Below are 24,656 nucleotides of genomic sequence, written 5' to 3' on the forward strand. Positions count from 1 at the left end.
GGCCAGCCCTGTGCCCCTTCCCCTGCTGCTTTTGGTGACAAAGTTTTATTTTCCTTTGGGAACCACCCCCTCCTCCACTCTCACTCGATGGGCTCCAGGTTTAATGGATCCAAGTCATTTACCCTCCCTGGCTATAATCTGGAGATGACATATACTCCAAGCCAGGCCAAGAAGGGCCCACTCCTGGGTTTCCTGCTAGAGCTAGTGGAAATCAGGCATGCTCTCTCTCTTTCTCTGTCCCTGCTAAGTAAGGTTGCTAAGTTGGTTGGATGTAAGCCCGGTATCTCTTTGCCACCACCTCAAGGGAGCCTACCTGAGACTAAGTCTAAAGCCAACGCCAAGAACACAGAACCAGGACATAGGCCAGGTGGATCCCAGGTGATGCTCAGTATCTGGATCCAGTAGGATCCGAGGCCCTGGATTTCTTCAGTTATAGAAATCAATCTTGATTTTTTAGTTCTGCTTTGTTTCTTTTTTTGGCTCAAGTCCATTTGAGGTGTGTTTCTGTCACTTACCACCGACAAGTCAGGAACTAAGCACCCTGGTCAGGAAGTCCAGCCTAGACTCCCAAATGTGTCCCCACGTTACGGCCGAGAGGGACCGTAGATCAAAGGGTCAATGCCACCGCTGCTCCTCCCAGGCAGGTATGCTAGCTCTCACCTGGGCCCTGCTCCTGCGCTAGACCACAGACCACAAACACTCCCTCGGAACACAAGGACACCCTGAAAGTGCAGCTGATCACAGGTCCCACGGGGAGCTGCCTGCCTTGTTTTCTGTCGTGGAGGGATGGTACCACCTCTCCTGGGCCCTGCTCCTTGCAGTGACGAGCTTCTCAGGGTGGCATCCACTCAGTCAGAGCACCCGACTCCCTGGCTTTGGGCGGGAGCACAAGACCCCAGTTGCGGCAATTGTAGTAATCCTGTCCCGGGCTTAGCGATCGGTCCAGGATCGGTCACGTGACCCGAGGCAGGGCAATCTGAGGACTGCCCCAGGATTTTCTACCTCGGGCTGGCAGAGAAGAGTTTCCCTCGTTTGGGGGCACATGCTGTAAGAATGAGCACCTGATGTTGCTGGGGGTCAGGGGAAGATCTGGTATGCAGGAGCGAAGCTGATGCCCTGGCAGAAGCAGAAAGGTGGGGCTCAGGGCCATGAACCTGACTGCCCCGGGTCCAGCCTGCACCTGCTCTACCTCACCTTCCAGTGTGTGAGGCAAGAAACAGCCCTCCGTCCCTCCTCTCTTTAAAGCAAGTTTTAAATGGGTCTTTGTCACTTGCAACCAAATAGTCCTCAAGAATACTCTTTTCTGGGAGCCTGGGTGGCTCAGTCGGTTAGGCGTATGCCTTCGGCTCAGGTCATGATCTCAGGGTCTTGGGATCGAGTCCCCCATTGGGGTCCCTGCTCCACAGGGAGCCTGCTTCTCCCTCTGCTTCCTGCCTCTCTCTCTCTCTCTGTCTCTTGTAAATAAATAAAATCTTAAAAAAAAAAAAAAAAAAAAAAGAATACTCTTTTCTTCCAAACCAAGGGAAAAACAAACATCTAAGATCTGGACCCCTTTGTCACCACTGCCGACCAAGGAAAGTGCTTTGATATCAAGGCAGAGAAGCTAATAAGCAAGAGCTTTGGATCTGGGTTCCAATCTTGATCCCAGCAGTCACTAGCTTTGTGACTTTTTGCAAGTCACAACCACTCTGAACCTCAGTATCCTCATCTGTGAAAAAGAGGATAACGATAGCAGTCCCCCCACGGGTGGCTAGGAGGGCAAAGTGTGTGCCTGGCACGTGGTTCTGGCTCCACACCTAGGGGCTGTTATTATGATTTCCTTCTCCCTGTGCTTTTCTTCTCTGTTCCACCAAGGTCTTGGGTCTAGAGGGGGACAAAAGGGTTTCTGGTGGCCCTGGAGCTTGCAGCAAAGCCCGTGTGTAGCTCTTAGCTCCAGAGGGTCAGGAAGCTCTGGGCTCTGCTGGGGAGGTTTGGAGAAAAAAGAGCTTAGCCCTGGTCTTGGGCCAAAGGGAGAGCTGCTCAGGACCACACAGTCATGGGAATGGCAGCCCGGCCAGGGAGAGGAGCCCAACCCACAGCTGTGGCTCGCAGAGCCAGACTTCCCAGCAGGCACGGAGGGACGTCTCACGTGCAGGCACCAGAGAACCACCATTTGCTCAGCAAAGAGCAGCGTCCAGGCACCGGGAGGGGCTTTGTAGGGCTCAGGGTCAGTCAAGGGACACAAGGATGGGTAAGACCCAGGCCTTGCCCTCCAACAGCTAAATGCAAACACGGCTACAACACGTGGAGCTAAGTGATGTGCTTCCCGCAGGCCCCCTCAGCCTCTGTTCCCCGAGGTGATCTCTCTCCTGCACCACGGAGTCCGGTGGCCCCAGGTCACCACGTGGGGATGAGGCAGCCTCCTCTGGTCCTCTATTCCAAGCATCCTGGCTACAACTCTTCCTACCCACTATTGACATGGTAACTGTCCCAAAGCTCCAAAAAAGTCCCTCCCTGCTCAAAAATGTTCAAGAGCTCCCATTTCCTGGGGACAGAACCCAGGTGCCTCCACATGGCATTTAGGACCCTTCCAGGTACAGCCCCACCACACGTCTGGGTTGTGCCCTAGCCCACACTTTCCTACCAATAGCTCTCGTGTCAGCAGAGGGAACTCCGCCCTGTACTTGAGACACGCCTGCACCTCTCACCTCCTTGCTTATCCCATGAACTTCCTCTTCTTGCCTCTCTGCGCCTCCAAATCTTTCTTGTCCTGCACATCAAACACCACCTCCGGGGGGTGTTATCCTCCCTGTCCCTAGTTGAAGCAATCCCTCCCTAAACGGACTCCCCGGGCACTTCCGGCTGTGCCAACTGCACTTGAACCTGGCTTCCTGGGGAGGCTGAGCTGTAGAGTGTTTGTCTTTTAAAGAGTAAGAGGATGCAGGCTGTTGTCTCTCTGTCCGGTGAACACAGGAAGTCAGCCAGGCTCGCCCTGGAACCCTGGGTGGCCCCTGCTTGGAAATGCAAGTGTGAAGGGAGCAGCCCCCCCTTGCCCTACAGGAATGGTGTTCGGGGACCTTTGGGGGGCACCGACAGAGGCTGCCCCCCCACCTCCCCTCTCTACACAGAACTGGTCTCTGAGGAACGTGATGGATCAGCCCATCCCAGGGCACACAAGACTCCTGAGAGGACAGGAACCGGGTCCCCTCCCTCTTTTCTCCGAGCACTGACATTATTCGAATGCCTTGGCTAAAGGGGACATTTCCCTGAGAGCTGGTGGCACACACAGATGCTGTGACACAAGGTGACCTCACCACGAGTCAATGGCAGGGGAAGCGGACCTGGAGACGTCCAGACTCACCACCGGGCTCAACATCAGCCCAGCAGTGCAGAGCTGAGCCCATGGCTCAGGCTGGAAGCCTCCGGAGCCCAACACCCACTGCAGGGTGGGAGGCTCTAGAAACAATGGCCAGAGTAATAGAAAGCAGAAACCTCCCGAACCTACACGTGGGATCCCGCACAGCAGCCCCACGGTGACAGTGGTCTGGGGCATGCTCGCCTAGGCAGCATGGGATCCCGTCCATGGAGCCATGGGAACAATGGCAGAGTCTCTCTCTCTCTCTCTCTCTCTCTCTCTGCTGGCATTGCAAGTGGAGCTTAAGCCTGGAGGGGGCTTCAGGGTCTTTAGACAGCGCGGGTGTGAGGCGGGCAGAGGTCTTACGGAAGGAGAGGCACGTGGGTGCTCAGGCAGTCAATGGGAGAAAGAAGAAATACAAGCACATTTCCACGCAGAATAGGGGAGCGGCCGCACCTGCAAACTCAACACAGGCTGCCCCGTGTCAAGTCAGGGTCGGGGTCAGGGTCAGGGTCAGGGTCAGGGTCAGGGCTCTGCCACACACAACAAGATCCTGGAGTCTTTCGGTCAGTTTCCTCTGTAGTACTTTGCACTGGAACAGGCACACGATAAACCGCTGGAAGGAGGGAAGGAGAGAGGGAGGGAGGGGCTGTAGGTCCGGGAGAGTCCAGAGGAGGGAGGCCTAGCTTGCAGCTGGATAATCAGGGCCAGCTTCCTGCAGAGGTGGCCTGTGAGGGCCTTGAAGTAGAAGCAGCCCGAGAGGGTCGAGAGGGTCGTTTGTGACTACGGGTTCCTGGAAAGTGTCCTTCACAGGCCTCGGGTCCCTGCAGCATGGTGGGGGCTAAGGCGAAAGCAGGTGCCAGCCCCCTGCCCCTACCCTCACTTCTTGTCCTCAGCCTCACACAATTCCAGCAACTGGGGGTTCATTTTTAAGGAAAACTTTGCAAATTTTACAAAACACACGGAAAACATACCAGCAAGTGAACACATTATGGGGGCCCCACTCGACACCCTGGCGCTTACGCTTCCTGAGGTCCAGGATGCGGCTCCACCCGCAAGAGCCCTCCCCTCCACCTGAGCCTGGCCCAGCTGCTCACCCAGACTCCCCACTAGCTTGGGGGCGCCGGGCAGCCCCGGCTAAAGGCCTCGTGGGCCAAGAGTTGAGCTGACCTGAAAGGCAAAGACACCCTTGACCATCGCCTCCCCAAACACAAAGCTGGAGCCGGCATCCGTGTAGCTCAGGAAGATCTGAAAGCAAAACATAAAACAAAGCAAAAGCCTGGAGGGAGGCCAGGAAGCAAGGAGGGAGAAATGGTGGCCAGGAGCCTGGGGCTGGGTGAGCCGGAGGGACCTTGCTGGCCACAGGCCTGTCCGGCAGCCCAGGGGGAGAGACAGCGGGCCTCCCAGGCCCCCCGGGGGCCGTACCTGGCAGTGTGCTTTGTGAAAGCAAGGACGATGGTGAGCCAGACGTGTGTGAAGGCTCTTCTGGGTGGTGCCTTGTGCACCTGCTTACTCCCCTCACAGCGCCATCCTGTCCCCACCCCAGGCTGGTGGCCTTGCTGGCCTTGCGGCCACCCTTCTACAGAGCTGGTTTTAGGTCCTGACCTTGCATTGTGACTTCAGGGACAAGTCACTTCTCTCGTCCAGACCTCAGTAGTCTCATCTATAAAATGACAATGGGGACCAGCACATGGAAATCCGAGCTGGCGAGACTGGGGTGTGGAGAGGATTAGCCATGCGCCCCTGATAATTTATACTTTAAAAAGTAACTCATGATGGTTGCACAACAATGTGAACGAGCTTCATGACACTTAAAGATGATGAAAATGGTAAATTTTGTGGTATGTGTATTTACTACAACAAACAATGGAATTTAAAAATATGACTTCAGTAAACTGAACATCATTTGTACGCACACACGTACACAAAGTAAATCATTTGGAATTTTTTTTTTTTTTTAGCACTTTTAACTATTACAAGGTCCACATCCCTCATGACTGCTGAAGGCCACCGGCCTTGTGCCCGGGTTCCCTAAGAAACTCCCTGTCCTGAGATTCCCTCCCACATCAGACCAGCCTCTGAATGGATGGCTCCGTCTGGGCAGGTGGCCCCAGGCCTGAGGGAAGCAGCAGCTGAACTGCCCAGCCCCGGCTGCTCATGTGATCCAGGACCCAGGGCACACCCACCATCCTGGTCCCAATCCCTCCCTACGGCCTCACCACCCACCTTCCCCCGACAGAGTGGCTCCATTTCCTGGCAGCTCAAGACGCCATGGGCTGCTGGGCCCCACGTACGCACCTGGATCTGGTTGCCCATCCACTGGAATGCAATAAATCCTGGTTCTGTTCTGATGACGAAGAGTCCAAGTGCAAACTGTAGGCCAAGGCCCCAGGACACAGCCCTCCAGGACACCTGCCACTCAAAAGAAAGGTCCTGGTGAGCTCAGCTCCTTGGGGGGATCCGCAGAGGAAGAGCAGAGGGTAAGGCCAGAGAGCATGATGCTACTGATGGGCTGTGGGAGTTTGGGTCTGTCTGTAGGACGGAGACTGGACCCAGCCAGAACTCTGGGCCCGTTGCCAATGGTCACCTCCACTGGAGTCAGAACAGGTCACACTCTTAGCAGCCACGGGCCTGGGGAAGTGGGCAGGGTGGGGAAAGGTCTAGGGACCCATGCAAGACACGAGCAGCCTCCAGCCTGCCACGGTACTCGGTCCTGGTCATCACTGGGTGGGCAGAGCTGGAGTGGGGGTGTCTGCCCGGACCTCCCCCCACCCCTCCTCCAAGGGCAGGGCTCCCAGCTGCCCTGACCCACTCCCTCAATGCCCACACCCCCAGAGGAGGGTTGCTGCTCTCTCTCAGCATTTAATGATTTCTTGGCAGTGATCCCCAAACTCAGGGGTGCATGAGGATCTCTGTGAGGCTTAGCCGGGGGCTGTAGGGGGACGTTGGCCACACTGTGAAACGGGGAGGGGTCTTGGCTTCAGGGGGTGGCTGCAAGGTCCAAGGAGGCAGGGAGAGAAGGGGCTGCGGCCCAGCCCGGACCTGACCACTAAGCACTCACTGCGCGGTGATGCTTTGAGCAGGCAAAGAGGAGGCTGATGAACACGCAGATTCCTGCAAAGGACACTAGCTGCTCAGGCCGCTGGGAGGTGTCCAGAACCAGCCACAAGACCAAGCCCAGGAAAGCAGCAAGGGCCAGACCCCTGCAGGGGAGAGGCAGAAAGCTACCACTCTCAGTATCTCCCCGCCCCCTCCAACCCCCCCCCTCCACCGCCAGGGCCCCAGGGAAACGGTGCTCAGGGCCAGTGAGAGGAGAGAGAGACCTGTGACCTCACACAGACCGCCCAGCCTCTCTGAGGCTAGCGCCCTCATTGGGGAAATGAAGCCAAAGACCCTCATGTCTCCAGGCTGCTGAGAGGACTAAAGAGGAGAATGCATGTACTGAGCTTCGCACGGTGCCGGGCACGCGGCTCCATCAGGGGGCAGGACTCCCACAGCTGCAGTGATGCTCAGCCCAGCCTCTGACCAGGCCGGGGGAGGTGGGGCCTGTGCGGCCCAGGACGCAGCTGCTGGCACCGTGGGCTCAGCTGTCCAGAAGCAATAATGTCAGTCTGGGCAGGTGAGCCAAGCGCCTGAGATCGAGGCCTGGAAGCAAGCTTCACAGCCACGCTTTCCTCCCTGGGGCTGGGCTTGGCTTGTCCAGGAGGGCTGGGCACTGGGTGCTCGAGATCTGCCCCCGACCCGGTCGTCAACTCCCTCAGAACTACTGATAACAGCTAATGTTCACTGAGCACCTATTAAATATCAGGAGCTATGCCGGATGCTGAGAGATGTATGGTCACTGCCCATTATACAGGTGAAGAAACTGAGGCACAGTGAGTTTAAATGACTTGCCCACAGCCCCGCATTTGAACAGTAGCAGATGTGAGATTTTAACCCAGGCATCCGGGCAGCTAGTCTATCCTCTTAACTAGCTCGGTGCACGGCCACCAGCTGGTAAGAGGCAGACCCAGGACCAGAGCTCAGGCAGGCCACGTCTAGGGTCCACTGCTTACTTCTGCCCCTGTTTCCAAGCACCTAACACCCCTGGTCCACATGCACGGTTCCCACCCTGTCTCTGTGCCACTTGCCTTGCTATTTCTCCCGACGTTAACTTACTTTATAAAAACTTAAGCGCAGGGGCACCTGGCTAGCTCAGTCTGTAGATCATGCAACTCTTAGTCTCAGGGTCATGAGTTCAAGCCCCACATTAGGTGTGGAGACTACTTAAAATAAAATAAAATAAAATAAAATGAAATAACAAATAAATATAAAAATATTTAAAATAATAAAAAAATAAAAATAAAAAATAAAAAATAAAAAAACAAACAAAGCATGTTTGGGGCTGGGTTTTTGTTGTTGTCATTTGTTTTTAACGGCTTTGCAGAGGTATAATTAGCATATAATAAATAGAATACATTGAAATGTACAATTTTAAAAAATTTTTAAAAGAAGGGCGCCTGGGTGGCTCAGTGAGCGTCCGACTCTTGATTTCAGCTCAAGTCATGTTCTCAAAGTCATGAGATCAAGCCCTGTGTCGGGCTCTGCACTCAGCGGGGAGCCTGCTTGAGATGCTCTCTCTCTTTCTCCCTCTGCCATGCCCCCCCACTTGCACACGCGCTCTCTCTCTCTTAAAAAAAAAAAAGCATACAATTTGATAAGTTTTGATGTATGTACTCACTTTGAGACCATCACCACAATTAAGACTGTGAACTTATCATATCCATCACCCTCAAAAGGTTCTTCATGCCCTTCTGTAATTCCTGGCCTCCCCCCTTGTCCCCAGGCAGCAACTGATCTGTTCTCTGTCACTAGATTAGTTTGCATTTTCTAGGATTTTATATAAATGGGATCATACCGTACATATCCTTTTTTTATGTGATTTCTTTCTCTCGTAACTATTTTGAGATTCCTCCATGTTTTTGCATGTATCAGTAACTCATTCCTTTTTATTGCTGAGCAGAATCCCATTGGGTGGATGCACCACATCGGGCTTATCCGTTCATCTGCTGACGCACACTTAGGTTGTTTCCAGTGTTTGGCTATGACAGATAAAGCTGCTCGGAACATTCAAACTTTCATGTGCAAGTCTTTGTATGGATATACGCTTTCATTTTTCTTGGGTCAATACTACTTGGGTAATACTGCAGTAAGTGGAATGGGTGAGTCATATGGTAGATCTCACTTTTTAGGCGATTGCCAAACTGTTTTCCAAAGTGATTGTACAATTTTACACCCCCCACCAGCAGTATGTAAGAGTTCCAGTTTCTCTATATTTTTGCCACACTTCATATGGTCAATCTTTCAAATTCTAGTCATTCTAATAGACATGCAGTAGTATCTCTTTGTGGTTTGCAATTCCCTAATAACTAATGATGTTGAGCATCTTTCCACGTGGTTATTTACCACTTACATTTCTTCTTTAATGAAATGTCTGCTCACATCTTGACCCTATTCTTCAATTGGGTTGTTTTTCTTATCGAGTTTTGAGGAGAGCTTAATATATTCTGGATACAAGTCCTTCGTCAAATGTGTGATTTGCAAAACTTTTCTCATAAGCATGCCTTCTCTTTTTATTCTCTTAACCATGTCTTTTGAAGAGAAGTTCTTAATTCTGATGAAATTCCATTTGTCCAGTTTTTTAATGTACTGTGATTTTGGTTTTGTATCTAAGAAATTTACTTAACTCAAGGTCACAAAGATTTTCTCCTACATTTTCTTATAGAAGTTTTATAGTTTTAGGCTTTCAATTTACATTTTTAATCTATTTTCAGTTAATTTTCCATATACTGTGAGGCATGAATTATATTATTATTTCGTTTCTCTTCTTCTTTTTGACTATGAATATACTGTTGCTTTAGCATAATTTGTTGAGATGATTATTTCTACATTGAATTGCTTTAAGTACCCTTGTCAAAAGTCAATTCGCTATATGTATGTAGATCTATTTCTGGACTCTATTCAGTGCCATTGATCTATATGTCTGTTTTAATGCTGATACCATATTGTCTTGATTATTGTAGCTTTACAGTAAGTCTTAAAGACAGATAGTATAAATTCATCAAACTTGTTCATCTTTTTCAGTGTTTTGGCTATTCTAGGTCCTTCTTTGCATTTCTTTTTTTTTTTTTTTTTTAAAGATTTTCTTTATTTATTTGAGAGAGAGAGAATGAGAGAGAGAGCACATGAGAGGGGGGAGGGTCAGAGGGAGAAGCAAACTCCCTGCCGAGCAGGGAGCCCTATGCGGGACTCGATCCAGGGACTCCAGGATCATGACCCGAGCCGAAGGCAGTCGCTTAACCAACTGAGCCACCCAGGTGCCCTCTTCTTTGCATTTCTATATGAATTTTAGAATCATCTTATCAGTTTCTACCCCAAAAGTCTGCTATAATTTTGATTGAGATATTACAAAAATCTATAGATTAATTTGAGGAGAATTGATATGTTGACAATACTGAGTCTTTTGATCCATGAAGCTGGTCCCACTATTTAAGTTTTCTCTAATTTCTCTCAGCAGTGTTTTGTAAGTTTCAGCGTACAAGTTCGCACATCTTTTGTCAGATTTTACCTTAAGTATTTTATGTTTCATGCTATTCTAAATGGCATTTACAATTTTAAGTTATTGCTGTTTATTGTTAGTATATTTAAATATATATTTTTTTGCATGTTGATCTTGTATCCTGCAACTTGTTAAACTCACTAATCAGTTCTATTAATTCTTTTTGGTAGATGCCATAGGATTTTCTATGTACACAATCATGTTGTCTGTGAATAAAGACAGCATTACTTCTTTTTCAATCCACATGTCTTTCATTTCTTTTTCTTACCTTATCACACAAGCTACAACCTTCAGTACAATGTTGAATAAAAGTGATGAGAAGGGACATTCTTGTATCTTGATCTCAGTAGAAAAGCATTCAGTCTTTCACAGTCAAGTATGATGTTAGCTGTAGATTTTTGTTATTTTGTTATCCCTACTTTGCTCAGAATTCTTATCAGGAATGGATGCTGAATTATGTCGAATGCTTTCTCTGAGTCTATTGACATAAACATATGGGTTTTTTTCTTTTTAGTCTATTAATATGAGCTATGACATTAATTTTTTAATGTTAAACCAACTTTGGATTCCTGGGATAAACCCCATTCATTCACATATTAAATCCCTTTTATATATTGTTGCATTTGGTTTTCTAAAATTTTGTTAATAATTTTTACATCTTTATTCATGAGGGATACTTGTCTGTACATTTAATGTGATTATTGGTTTGGAGGAAGGGTTGCATCTACCATCTTGCTATTTATTTTCTCTTTGTCCCACCTATTCTTCATTCCCCTTTTTCTATTTTTCTGCCTTCTTTCAGATTATTTTAAAATGATTCTCCTTTATCTCTCTCACTCGCTTTTTTAACTTGTTAGCTATAACTCCTTGTCATGTTATTTTAGTGGTTGCTTTAGCATTTATAATATACATCTTTAACTTATCACAATCTACCTTTAAGTGATATGATACTACTCACATTCAGTATAAAAACCTTATAGCAATATAATTTCATTTCTTCCCTCCCTAACCTTGCTCCTTACTTCTACATAATATAAATTCCACAATACACTATTATTCTTGCTTTATAAGTTGATTACCTTTGAAAGAGATTTAAATAATAATAAAAATAGTTGTTATATTTACCCATATAGTTGCCATTTCAATGCTCTGCACTAGATTTCCCTCTGATCTCAGTTTCGTTCTGTTTGAAAAATTTCCTTCAACATTTCTTACAGTGCAGGTTTGCTTTTGATGTCTGAAAACTTCTTTCAGCTTTTGTATATCTAAAAGAGTCCTATTTCTCCTTTTTTGGAAGGATGTTCTTTCACTGGTAAAGAGCTCTAGATTGACAGATTTTTGTTTTGTTTTGTTTTGTTTTGTTTTTACTATTCCATTGCTTTTTCATGTGTATTGTTTTTGAGAGGAAATCGGTTGTCATCTGTATCTTTGGTCCTCTGCACATGTTTTCTTCTCTAGCTGTTTTTAGAATTTTCTGTTTTGTTACCAGTTTTAAGCAATTTGATTATGATATGCCTTGGTGTGGTTTTCTTCTTGTTTCTTGTGCTGGGGGTTCATGGAGTTTCTTTGGGTTTATAATCTTCATCAAATTGGAATATTTTGGACACAATTTCTTCAAGTAAATTTTTCTTCCCTCTTTCTCCTCTGGAGACCTCAGGTACATGTACCCACTTAAAGTTGTGCCATGGTTAACTGATGTTTTGTTGGACTCTTTCAAGTTTTGTTTTTAAGATTTGTTAGGCAGAGCCTGAGCAGGGTTTATTCTATGGTTAATTTTTCCCTACTATTGATCCAAGATCTTTAGTACTCTAAACAATTCCCTGTGGAATTACGAAGTTTCCACTCTGACTGTTGAGAATAAACACTATTTCTGGCCCTGTGTGACTTCCAGGCACTGTTCCCTCTAATCCTTTCAGGTGGGTCTTTCCTAGGCTTTGGGATGGTTTTCTCATATGCATTCACTGATCAGAACTCAGTTGCATACTCAAAGAGGACCCTCAGTGGATTTCTGGAGTTTTCTCTCTGTGCCACTGTCTTCTCTCATACTCTGCATTGTGAACTCTTACCACCTTGGCTTCCCTGGCTTCCCAGCTCTGTATCCTCAACCCAGGAAATCTGCTGGCCCACCTTGGTTCCCTTTCCCTGCACTGTGGCCTGGAAACTCTCTCAATGCATTAAGGGGTGGAGCAATCATAGGGCTCATTTCCTTTGTTTCCTGTTTCTCCAGGATCACTGTCTTCTGCTGCCTGATGTCCAATATTTTAAGAGCTATTGTTTCATATATTTGTTCCAGTTCTTTAGTTGTTTCAAGTGGTCTCTGTTACTCAATCTTGATTGGAAGCCCCAATATCAAATACATGTGTTTTTTAAATCGAGACAAAATTCACATACCATACAATTTGCCCATTTAAAGTATACATTGTATGGGGTGCCTGGGTGGTTCAGTTGGCTAAGCATCTGCCTTCAGCTCAGGTCATGATCCCAGGGTCCTGGGATTGAGTCCCACATCACGCTCCCTGCTCAGCTGGGAGTCTGCTTCTCCTTCTCCCTCTGCCTACTGCTCGTCCTGCTCATGCTTTCTCCCTCTCTCTCTCTTTCAAATAAATAAATAAAATCTTTAAAAAATATATATAGTGTAAGGGTCCTCAGTATATTCAGAGTTGTGTGACCATCACTATAATCAATTTTAGAATATTTTCATCAGCCCAAAGAATAACCTAGAACCCCTAGCCATCACCCCCAATCTTTCCATCTGTGCCCCCCAACCTTAGTCAATCACTAATCTACTCTCTGTCTCTATAGATTTGCCAATTTGGACGTTTCATATAAATGGTTCTTTGTGACCAGTTTCTTTCACTTAGCATAATGTTTTCAAGCTTTGTCATTATTATAGCATGTAACTTTCCCTTCTGTGGCCAAATAATATTCCATTATATGGATATACATATTGGACTTATCCACTTACCAGTTGATGGATGCTTGGGTTGTTTCCACCTTTTGGCATTATAATGTTGCTATAAACATTTGTGTACAAGTTTTTGAATAGACATATGTTTTCATTTCTCTTAGGTATATACCTAGGAATGGAATTGCTACATATCCTCACCGAGCAGGAAGCCTGATGCGGGGCTCAATCCCAGGACACTGGAATCATGACCTGAGCCAAAGGCAGATGCTTAACCGACTGAGTCACCACGTGCCCCTGAAACTAATGTTTTCTAAAGCAGCTGCACCATTTCACATTTCTACCAGTAGTGGGTGAGGAGTTCGAGGCTTCCATAACTGGGCCAACACTTGTTATCATCTGTCTTTTTTGTTATCATCCCAGTAAATGTGAAGTGGTATCTCATGTGGTTTTGATTTGCATTTTTATGATGGCTAATGATGTTAAGCATGTTTTCATGTACTTACTGGCTATTTGTACATCTTTGGAGAAATGTCTATTCAAGTCCTTCTCCCATTCTTCAATTTGGTTGTTTTTTTATTGTTGAGCTGTAATTCTAGATACAAGTCCTTTATCGGATACATAATTTGCAAATATTTTCTCCCATTCTGTGGATTGTCTTTTTGCTTTTTTGATGGTATCCTTTGAATCAAAAAGTTTTTACTTTTCATAAAGTCTAATTAATCTGCATGTATTTTTGAAAGGAAACCTTACATCAATACCTCCAATGGAAAGCCAGTATTAATGATTAGTCACAAATAGATGACTGTATAAACAAATCCTTTCACAAAACCATTTAACTCTTTTATTATTATTTAAGTGACACCCTTTTGTGTTTTTTTAGTTTTTTTAGCTGCTCCAGGGATTATAATGTGCATCCTTAGCATAAGACAATCTGCGTAGAGTTAATACTGTACTAGTCTAATAAAAGTCCAATTGTAAAAAAAAAATCTATTTATAAATTTATTTTAATTATTACAAATTATAAAATTTTTAGATTTTATTCAGTTTATATAATTTATTAATTTTTAAAATTTTAATTTATTTAAAATTATAAATTATAATTATGAATAATTATTATTTATTATACATGTATTTATAAATAAGATGAAAAAATGTGCTCATCCGTAGGCCTGCTCAAATCATTTTGCTGTGGTAGCTCCCTAGGTTAGTCACTGGATATCCTTGAGCACCAGTTTCTTTATCAACAAAATGGAGTCCTGAAATAGACTGGGGGTCTTCAGATTTTTTTTAAGCCACAGAAACCTTTTTTTCCAGCTAATTATTTATTTTTATTTTTATTTTTTGCGAACCTCAGTTTATAAAACAGATAAAATAGAGCTTCCTGGTTGTAATGGGGATTTGGGGAGGGGGGTCTAATGGTCCCCCCTCCAATCTCTCCCACCCTATGGCACCTCCAAGGTTTCCAGACCTCTAAGGAACCCAGTTTGAAAACCAGGGGATCCCAAACTGTTGTCCAGGAACATGGCTGGCGGCACGAGAATCCCCTGGGGGTTCACTAAATTCATGGACACCGGGACCCCAATCCATCCTGCGGACTCTGACTCCAGGGGTGGTCCCCTGCAGCTGTCTGTCTCTCCTGCCCCCGGTGATCCCATAGGAGGTTCTGACATGGGCCCCCCCTGTTTGGGTGGGCTGGAACCTCTGAGCTTAGGAAACTGTTGGGTCCTGTTCTCAGGTGACCCGGGGCTCCCAGGGGGCTAACAGAAGGGAGGGTGCCCCATTGCCCGGGAACCCCCCGGGTGGGGCAAGGACTGAGGCCTTCCTCACCCAGGCCGGGTGGTGACCCCGGAGCAGACTCAGAGGCCTCAGCCAACGGCCCGCCCACCCTGCCTGGGGCTGTGAGCTCACTCACCTCTCAAACCATAGGCGCAGGCGGAAATGCCCCAGACGCTTGACACACCTCAGCAGTGTGCGTCCCAGCAACCTCTTCAGCAGGCTGTGGGCCAGGAAGGTGAGGACCACACAGGTGAGGACAAAGAGGGCCAGGGCCCTCTGGAAATCCAGGAGGCTGGCAGTCAGCAGGAAGGCAGCGAACGCTGGGAGTGGGGGGGAATGAAACAGAGAGGGGTCAGTGACAATGACACGGGCCAGCCCCCCTGCCCCCCAGCTCCACCTTGTCCCATCCAGGGCACGGAGGACCTCTGCGCCTCAGCTGCCTCATCTGGAATTGGGGACAATCATCCCGGGCTGTGCTGGAGGGTTGGTCCGAGTAACTGAGGAAGGTGTGTGGAGGGGCTTTGCACACCTTGAACTTGCTGACCAGCTGTGAGGGATGAGAGTATGTAAGGAGGGGGTTCCGAGCATCAGCGGAGGGCCTGCTCTGTCCCAGATCACATGGGGTTCCATGGTGGGCGGAGATGGACAGGACAGTCACTCCGGGACGGAGTTCACTCATGTGTGCCAGGATCCTACTCTGAAAATATGGACCATTTTCTTCCTAGAATTTCCTTCTCCCCGCTTGCTCCTCTCCTCTTCGAGTAGCTAAGCCAACCTGTGCTCTGCCTCAAGAAAGGAACATGACAGGGGAGAGCAGAGGGGGAAGTGTCTCTCCCTGCCTTATGAGTTTCAGAAGCCAGGGCCCTTGAAGAATGGAAAGGACTTATAGTTCTTCCACTCGGTAAAAATGTGGGCTGCAGCATTGTGAATAAGTGTAAGTCCTACCCTATCCCCTGTGCTGCCAGACTAGTTAGAGGACAGACTAGTTAGAGGACAGACTAGCTGGAGGACAGACTAGCTGGAAGACAGACCAGTTAGAGGACAGACTAGTTGGAGGACAGACTAGTTGGAGGACAGACTAGTTGAGGACAGACTAGTTGGAGGACAGACTAGTAGGAAGACAGTGGTTAGAGGACAGACTAGCTGGAGGACAGACTAGTTGGAAGACAGGGGTTAGAGGACAGACTAGCTGGAGGACAGACTAGCTGGAGGACAGACTAGCCGGAGGAGCTGGTGGCTCCTGGGAACAGAGGAGCCCTGCCCCAGGGAGGCAGGGAGGGAGATTTCAGAGAGAGGAGCGCCCGTGCTGTGTGGGCAGGCAGAGCCGTAGAAAGCTTCTGGGGTTCTGCACAGCAGAGCGGGCCCTGAAGCAGCAGGAGTGATCTCTGTGAGGAGCTCGGAAGAGGAGAGGGGAAGGACCAGAACAGACCCCCGACGGAGACGGGGGCGTCTCCATGGCTACCTGCAAGGGCAGAGGACCTAGGACCAGCCGCAGAAGTGGGCAGGTCAGGACACAGCTGAGGACTGACAGCGGCTATGGGGCGGGGGGGACTCCTGGGGAAAGGGGTGAAGGAATATTCCACATCGACAGACATTAAGTTCCGATCACGCAGCTGGGATGATGAAATTGAAGTAGCACAGGAGTCGAGTTCTGAGAAAGCAAGCTCCCTTCCTCTCACACCGAGGTTTGTGGGCTGGGTCTCTGACCTGCACAGATGTCACTTAGGGGCACGCAGATGTGGCTCTGGGGGCGGGGCCGGGGATGCAGGCCCAGGGCCGTGGGAGGCCGAGGGGTGCTGCGCTCAGCACCTCCCAGCCCTTGTGGGGTTCCTGCTCGTAACCACCCACAGCCGGGTCTGTGCTGATCCCCATTTAGAGATGAGGCACCTGAGGTCGGCGAAGTAGGGTGACTCACACTGGGAGGGAATTGAGCTAAAATTCCTACCCAGGTCTGTCTGTCTCAGGGCCCCATGACTCGGGGGTGGGGGGGACTGGCACACTGTGCGGGAGAGGAGGCGGGGTGGACAAGTCCCCCAGACAGGGCATGGAGAGACGTGTCTTCGGAATTATTTGTGTTCTTCTAGGGTCTGCTCACCCCTCTGGTGACAGGACTCGTCTGCTCCCACTCTGAGTCCATGTGGTCCAGTGGGAGCCCAGGGAGGGGTACATGACCCAATCAAAGACTTCCGGCGACTTGGCCAGAAATATGGGTCTTCTTCTGAGACTGGGGACCCCAAGGCCCTCTGTTGGTCAGCGGCCAGGGCTATCTCTGCACCCATGGAGAGAGCCCACCTAAGGGGAGGACACCATGGATACGGCTCAGGCACACAGTGCTGAGAACACGAGCTTCATCATTCTGCCGCACCTCCTCCCAGAGAGTATGCGAAGGGCCTCACCATAAAAGACACGATACAGTGAAGTTATCAAAGAGCTGGAGGAAAGCAAGATCACAAACATGGAGAAAATTGAGATTGGCCATTGCAAAGGATCGTTTACTGACAGTGACGACAAAGGCAAGATAGGAGGAGATAGATAATTTTCATGATCTTCAATCATTTTTTAAGGTTTACTTATTGGGGGGGAGGGGCAGAGGGAGAGAATCTCGAGCAGATTCCCTGATGAGCACGGAGCCCCACACGGGGCTCCATCTCACGACCCTGAGATCATGACCTGAGCTGAAATCAAGAGTCGGATGATTGACTGAGCCCCCCAGGTGCTCCTGTGTCGATCATTTCTTCAGGAGGAACCAGTCTAAGTCTGAGTGAGGGTGGAGGCAAGGGGGACAGAGAAGGCCCGGGCTCAGATCCTGCCAAAGGAAGACTTCACTGTCTCAGACATCTCTAGAAGGAAGCTTCGAAGGGCCATGAACCAGCCCATCTCAGCAGACGGCCCTGCTTTCGCTTTCAACATGGAGACCAGGGTCATTGCCATCATGGCGCTCTGTGGCCTCTCCCTGCCTGGCCCCCTGAGGCGGGGCGGGGGGGGGGGGGTTTCTGCATCCACACCCACACCCTCTCCATCTCCTACCTGCAGGACCAGGTGACCCGCCCCTCCACTGGGCCCCTTGCCCTCTTTCCCTGCGCCTAGGGGCTGCCCTCCACCTGCCATCTGTCTCCTCGTCTTTCCCCCTTCTTTCTATACTCCCACCCCCCACCCCCACCCCGGCTCACAAACACAGTCCAAGTGTCTCCTGTCACCAACACACCCCTTCCTTAACACTGTCACACCCGCCTTAATATTCCCACCTGTCCTCATAAAAAATCCCTCCAAAGAGCTGTCTACACTTGCTGTCTACACTGCTGCACCTCCCATTCACTCAATCCAGCCCCTCCCCCCGCTGCTCCCTAGTGACCGGCTTGGCGCTAAATCCCCTGGCCGCTCCTCCGTCCCTGTTCTGCTGCTCCCCTTACTGCACAGGAGCTGTTCACCCCTCCTGGCCCCCCACCCCCACAGCCCCTCAGGCTCGCCCTGCCGCTCCCTCTGCCAACGCCCCCTGCGCGGCTGGTCCCCACACCGCGGTCACTGACGCCCCTCGCGATTCATTCTCCGCGCGTCCCTGGAGGAGTTTCCCGAGGGTCTCTCCGTCCTGACACTTCGTCTTCTCACCCACGTGCTGCTGCCCTCACCAGCCCCCCTCACCCCTGCCTGCCTCTCCCAGGCTCCCACAGTGTGGATCCGGCCCCAACGCTTGCCTGTTAAATCCCTCAATGGCTCTCTCTGGCTCTGGCGGAACATTCCAGCCGGCACCGGGCCGGGTTTCACCTTCACTCCTGGAGTCCTGCATGGAGTGCCTTCTCACCCCTTATTGTCCTGCTGCTTCCCTGGCTGGCTCCTGCTCCACCGGTGAGGCCTGAATGTCACCTCCTCCTGGAAGTCCTCCCTGACCACTCCCATCTTTCTCTGGTGTTCCTAGATGGCTGGCTGCATCACGTGGAAATACTAGCTCCCCTCTCCCTTACTGATCGCAGACGACCTTGGGAATAAGACCCGCTCTGGCTTCCTTCTGATGTCCCAGCTTCTGGCACGGAGCTGGCCCTGAGTCGGTTGTTGAATTATTGGATTAGTGGAGGCCCTGAGACATGGATGGCGGGGTGGTGGGGGCTGGGAACGGCTGTCTGCCAGGTGCGGCTGGGCCCCAGGCTCACCGGTACAGAGCAGGCCCGTGCAGATCCATCGGAAAAGCTGTGTGTGCTCCGTGCAGAAGCGTCGGGCCCTCAGGGCCGGCCGCGGGCTCCGCCTGGGGAGAGGACCGTCAGGGTCCGCGCGTGGCCCTGGACTCCTAGTGCCAACACCTCAGGGGAGGCCACTCAGGCACATCCCCAGTGCAGTGGAGACACGGGCCGAGCCGGGCGCTGGCCTCGACATCACAGCACCGGGGCAACCCCCCCCCCCAGAGCAAACCGAGGAATGCCCCAGGCCCCCCACGCCGGCCACGGCAGCCGAGCCTCAGCCTGGAGCGGCAGCGGCCCTCCTGAGAATTCTGCCCTCGGCTCGGGAAGGAGATAAGCCAGATGCTGAGGAAGAGCCGCCCACCCGCAGAAGGGCGCAAACCAGGACGGCCGCCTCGCCTCCCCGTCCCATTTCCACCTGTCTGCGTCCCAGCTCGGGGTTCTTCCCGGGGACGGGAGACTCACCACCTGAGTCAGCAGCCCCTCCCAGCATGTGAACAGCCCTCCCCACGCCGGCAGTTCCCCCCCCCCCCCCCCCCCCCCCCCCCCCCCCCCCAACCTGGCCGCCTGTCTATCCCGGGAGGAAAGGCGGCCCCTGGGAGGGGGCTGTGTTAGGGACGCCCCGCCCCTCCCTGTCCCCACCTCCCTCCTCCTAAGGGAGGCCTTCTTCCCCAACCTCCCATCCGAGGCACACAGGTGGGCTCCCTGCCCTCCACACCCCTCCGCCTCGTGCTCTCCTCAGCTCAGGATCTGGCCAGTGGGGACCCCAGCGAGCCTGGGCCTCAAGAGACCGAGTTCTAGGCTCCCACTTGCTGCCCGTGTGACCAGGGCCGGTCTCTCTTCCTCTCGTGGCTTCGGCCTCCCCACGGGAAATGAGGGGACCGGCCCAGGCCAGGGTTTTTCCAACTAAGCCTCGAGGTTCCCGGAGGTGCCCCAGAGACCCAGTAGGGTAGAAGGCAGGCGGGGAGGTTCGGGGCCCCCATCCGGCTTCAGTCAGAAGAGCCCCAGGGTATGGAGTGCGGTTCCTGCGGGGATTTGGTTGTGGCCGCTTCGAGGCCGGGTGGGAGCCTCCGGCCGGGCTCACCCCTGAGGCAGCAGGCCGCAGTGCGCATTCGTCGGCTAAAGCACGTTTGCTCCTTTTGGCGACAAAGGTTCTGGAAGCCCCCTCCCTATTGTCAGGAGGCCAGGTTCCTGTCCCTGCCCCCCAGGCCAACCCACGTCCCTCCTGGAGGCCACCTACCGTCCTGAGAAGGGCTCCGGGCTGGCCTCGGTCCAGCTGTCCCCACCCTCGGCAGGGCTTGAGACGTTGCCAGGGGTCCGGCCTTCCTCCTAAAGCCACCAGACAGTGACCAGAGTGTGCCTCCTGCCCCAAGTGAGAGCGGAGAGGGACCCTGGCTGCGCGCTGTGTGCCCATGGGCATGTCGGGAGGGCACTGGGGTGGGGGCTGGGCTTTTGCACAGGAAGTCATTAGAGGACAACTTCATTAAATTCTGCAAAGCGCACATTGAGCGCCTACTGTGTGCCGGACTCGGTGCCAGACACATCCCGCCCTCAGGGAGCTCCTGGGCTGCATGCAGAGGGGACCCTGGAGCCTCGCGGTGGGTGGTTGGGGAAGCCTCAGGTGGGCCCACCTCGTGGCATGGCTCCAGGACACCGTTTGCCCTCCTTTCGTCTGTGGAGTTGTGTTTCGGGGGGTAGAGGTTACAGTGTGAAAGGCACACCCTGGGGTTGCTCAGTGTGCTGAAGGGGCAGGGGGCTTTGTCAGGGGAGGTTGGGAGGGAAAAGGGTGTCATATTCGGCTCCAAAGTTCTGGGTGGTGGGCCTCCACTTGGCCATCCCGGAGCAAGGACAAGAGGGCCAGCTCCTTAAAGGCTGAGGCCTCCCCAGAGATCCACCCCCACCCCACCTCCAATCACGTGGTGTCTCCTTGTTTTTTAGATCACAGCTCAAACGACCCCTCCGGCCTTTCAGACTAGGGCAGGTGCTCCTGGCACATCTCAGGTCCACAACACAGGGTTCATGAGCGAAATAAAGGGGCTGCACGTTGGGTTGCGGGGCAGGTCCTAATTTTTCAGGCAAAGAGGTAGGAGGGGTGAAGGAAGATGGTGAACAAAGGGCCCTCCCCCCAAGGGGCCAAAATGGGGAAGGGGAAGGAGACAGACCAGGCTTTCCAAGAGCTCAGCCCCCTTGTTCTCCAGACCATTGGCCACAGATGTGAGCGAGATGGACTCTCTTCGTTTTGGTGTCTTGTCTTCCATGTGCCCGACCTTCCAGCTGAAAGACAAAGTCGGGGCCCAAAGCTGAAAGCAGAAGGCAAGGCAGGACCCAGGTGGGGGGCCCAGAGAAGGGAGGAGGATGAGAGAGGATGGAAACAGGGAGCAGATGCCTGGTGCCGCTTTGATCATCCCGGAGCTCAACCCTCCTTGGGCCTGGGGGCCACAGAGGAAGGCGCCCCTTCCTGCACTCACTTCTGAACCCGTGGGACGCAAGTCCTTGCATATCTGGGGGCCAGCAGAAGCAGGGCAAATTCTGCCCACCTCACAGGGAGGGCAAGGAAGGAATCATGTAAAAGAACCTCTAGCTCTCATCACTCCCATAGCAGGTTAAAGCCATTGCCACTAAGTGATAGCTTCACCGTATTATACTGTCCTGCCTCTGAAAGCTGGAAAAATAATATCCCAAAGACTCTCCCAGTCCCTGGATCCAGCTAGACCTGAAACCAGCCCCACCACTGGACCTTTCAATTCTGAAAGCCAATAGTCCTTTTTTGGCTGCAGTTCATAGGCCTAACTCATCTGAATAAGAGCCTGAGCTAAGACCAAATCTCTCCCCACTCCTGTTTCTTCCCCTTGGGGAGCACCCTACTCCATCCAAACACCGGCCTGGTTAAACTCACACGTTCAGAGGCACACACACATGGGTGCACACGCGAGCAAGGAGACGTGTGCAAGTTCACACACAGGCAGAGCCCAGGAATGCCTAGCTACCTGTGCACACACACAGATGCACAACTGTCCGGGGAGGGGCAGGACCCCCGTCCTACTCACATATTGTGGTGAACAAGTCACTCTCGGGGAAGGACAGAAGCGCGTATTTCCACGGGGACAAAATGACTTCAACCTGCTTGCACTTTGGCCCGTCTTCTCTTTTCAGTGCAAATTCCTGGGCAGAGTCCAGAGCGGGAGGAGGTTGGGCCTCCCACCCAGCTCGGTCCAGCGCCCTCTCCAGGGCCCAGGGCCGCAGCCGGGGCAGGGACCCCAACCTCTCTCAGGGAAAAGGGAAAACAGAGCCAGTGGGCCCCACTCTGGGCCTGGCCCACTGGGCTCCTGCCTTCGAACTTCATCTGCCTTCCTCCTCTGAGACGCCCTCTTCCCTACTCTCCCCTCTCCCACATGGGCCCACCTCTTCCAGGAAGCCTGTCTTCACTATTCTCACCCTCTCTAAGTTCGCCCCCACCCCCGTGGCCTCCTTCTGCACCGGCCCTCCAGGTTACCCAGGCTGGAGGATCATGCACGTTAGCTTTCATCTTGCATCTCACCAGTCTCCCTTCCTCACGGAATCAGTGATTATGACAACAACCTCCTTTCCCTGAGCTGGAAGGTAAGGAAAGCAGGTAGCAGTCACAAACAGCGACGGGTCACGTCCAAGCCTCCATAACGTCAGGACAACCGAACGCAATCACGCTGTTGGCCCCTTCCTCCCTCCCTGCCTCCTTTTCCTTCCCTCCTTCCTTCCCTTCTTCCCCATATAAGTAACTTATTTATTCTTTTTTTTTTTTTCAAATTTTTATTTAAATTCCAGTTAGTTAACATACCGTGTAATTGTATCTTCTTTTTTTTAGCCGACGCCTAAGCAACAGTGTGCGAAGTCAAGGGACAAACTTTAATGTTTCAGTCCTCCAACTAAACATTAAACTGTTCTGACAGGGTGGATGACATCTCTTTAATAATTATACACACTCAGGACAAAACCCCATGTGATGCATAAACATTTCCTGGTAACACAGGCAGTGGGATTACCTGCAGTTACTGGTTGTTCTAGACGTTCGGAGAGGATGATGGATGGAGGGTGGGGGTGCCCCTTGCCTTTAAAAACATTTTTTTGTCTGTCACTCTGATTAGCAAAGCATTACACGTGCTTCGTGAAACACCGCATACAGATACAGACATACAGAACACAGCAAGTGAAAAACCCCTCCAAGCGGAGCCCCCTGGAGACGACCCGCTGAGTTTGTGGAATTGTTCTCCAGACTTTGCCTTTATGTTATTCCTTTTACAAAGGAGGCTCCGACTACACCAGCTCTTTTTTTTGCAATCTGGGGCAGAGATCCACACCCTGCCCCCCTCACTCTGTTGGGGACCCCTGTGCGGCCTTGATTATAAACTCAATGTCCACGGTGTCACCTGGTTTATCCTAAAGGACGCCCGCCTCCGTGGGCTAGGGGCCGTCCTGGCAGAGGGCCTTATCAGGCCCCAGAGAGGCTGCACCTGCTTCTCTGCTTCTAGCCTCTTCCCCCTCCCCTCCCCTCCCCTCGGCCTCTTCACCTCTCCCCTCCTCTCTTGGTTTCTCCTGGTGCCCGAGGAAAGCCAGGGGGTAGAGCACATCCAGCAGCAGCCAAGCTTGCTTCCAAACATTCCCTCTGTTGCCCCTTAAACCCTTGACATTTTTGTGTGCCCTGATCTAAAACATGGATTTCATAGGTGGTGTGTCATGGTCTGAACCCTGAGCCAGAGCCTAAAGACTCCGAAAGTTAACTTGTTTCTTTCAAGTTAACAAGGGGGGCTAATAGTACCTACCTCGTAAATGAATACTGATGGGGATTCAAGGAGCTAACGCAGGTGAGGCGTCTGGCAGGGAGCCTGGCACCGTCAGGCTGGCAGGGGTCACCACTGTCACAGGGCCCATCTCGGGGATGCCTTAACACCACTCTCCTCCTCCAGGCTCTCCTGGAGGACTTTCTCCCCTGCTCCTCCCCTCAAGGAGTGACCCCAGATCCCCTCAAGTGATCCTGGACCCCAGAAGCCAAATGCTTTTTGGTGGAATTTGGCTGAGAGCCCCAGGCTGGCGGTTGGGAGGCCAGATAGGTTGGGATGAGCACCTCCACCTCCCCGGGGAGAGACCCGGAGCTGGAGGACCTCAAGGGTCCTGGCTGTGCACCATCAGGCTCAGCCTCAGCTGTCACCTCACCCTCTGCGTGCCCACCTCCTGAGGAGCTGGTCTCTGAGGTCCCACCCACGGGGGGCGGGGGCTGAGGGAAGCGCAGGACTGAGCTGGGGATGTGGCGGGGAGCGCTGGGTCCAGGGCAGAGGCGAGGACCATATCTATACATCTATGTCTCTATCTATCTACTTTCCCATATCAGTATATATATATACTTTCCCTTCCAATCAAAACAAAATAGCACTTAGAAGGATTTGTACTGAAGGGCCTGCTCCACCTCTCCCGCCCCCATCCCCCTCGTCAGAAGCAGCCACGCACCAGTTTCTGGTGTCTGTTTCCTGGGGCCACTTCCTGTGTCGGGGCAATTCTTGGCCAGAGCGGAAGAGAATCCTTTCTCCTTGGCAGGCTCTGAGAGAAGAAAGAGAATGTTTGTATAGGTGGTGAGTGAGCCGTTCGGAACTGTCAGAGGCAGATATTATCAGAAGCGGTGTTCAACAGTCTCTTCACTCTCTTCTCATGACTTTGCTCACACTCCTTCTCAGCTCTTAGACACGGTTTCCCGTGCCCAAGCAGTAGACAGCAAGAGAGGCTCTTGCTGTCAGGTTCCGTAAATATGAGCTTGTCATCCTTCTCTCCTAAACCTGCTTCTGTCTCTTAATCCTCGGCTGGTTGACAGAAAGGACATCCAGTAATTCCATACAATGTTTCCTT

General features: G+C 51.4%; 1 protein-coding gene across 2 annotated transcripts in view; it reads right to left on the reverse strand.

Moving 5' to 3' along the window:
- SLC28A1 (solute carrier family 28 member 1) overlaps positions 1-24,341 on the reverse strand; it is a 49,986-nt gene extending 25,645 nt beyond the window's left edge. Inside the window, exons 1-8 of one of the 2 annotated variants that reach the window (XM_032392021.1) lie at positions 24,264-24,341; positions 20,948-21,059; positions 20,026-20,114; positions 18,762-18,853; positions 14,753-14,936; positions 6,396-6,537; positions 5,633-5,746; positions 4,505-4,582 (exon numbers count right to left, since the gene is read on the reverse strand). In XM_032392021.1, coding sequence (XP_032247912.1) covers positions 4,505-4,582; positions 5,633-5,746; positions 6,396-6,537; positions 14,753-14,936; positions 18,762-18,853; positions 20,026-20,114; positions 20,948-21,043 — 795 coding nt within the window. In that variant the 5' untranslated portion in view covers positions 21,044-21,059; positions 24,264-24,341. Of the gene's footprint in view, positions 1-4,504; positions 4,583-5,632; positions 5,747-6,395; positions 6,538-14,752; positions 14,937-18,761; positions 18,854-20,025; positions 20,115-20,947; positions 21,060-24,263 lie in introns of those variants that run through there. The other variant, XM_032392022.1, reaches the window with a different exon arrangement.
- Positions 24,342-24,656: the final 315 nt, after the last annotated feature.

Source organism: Phoca vitulina, unplaced genomic scaffold (assembly GCF_004348235.1).
Source record: "Phoca vitulina isolate PV1807 unplaced genomic scaffold, GSC_HSeal_1.0 scaffold65, whole genome shotgun sequence".
In the NCBI taxonomy this organism is placed as follows: domain Eukaryota; kingdom Metazoa; phylum Chordata; class Mammalia; order Carnivora; family Phocidae; genus Phoca; species Phoca vitulina.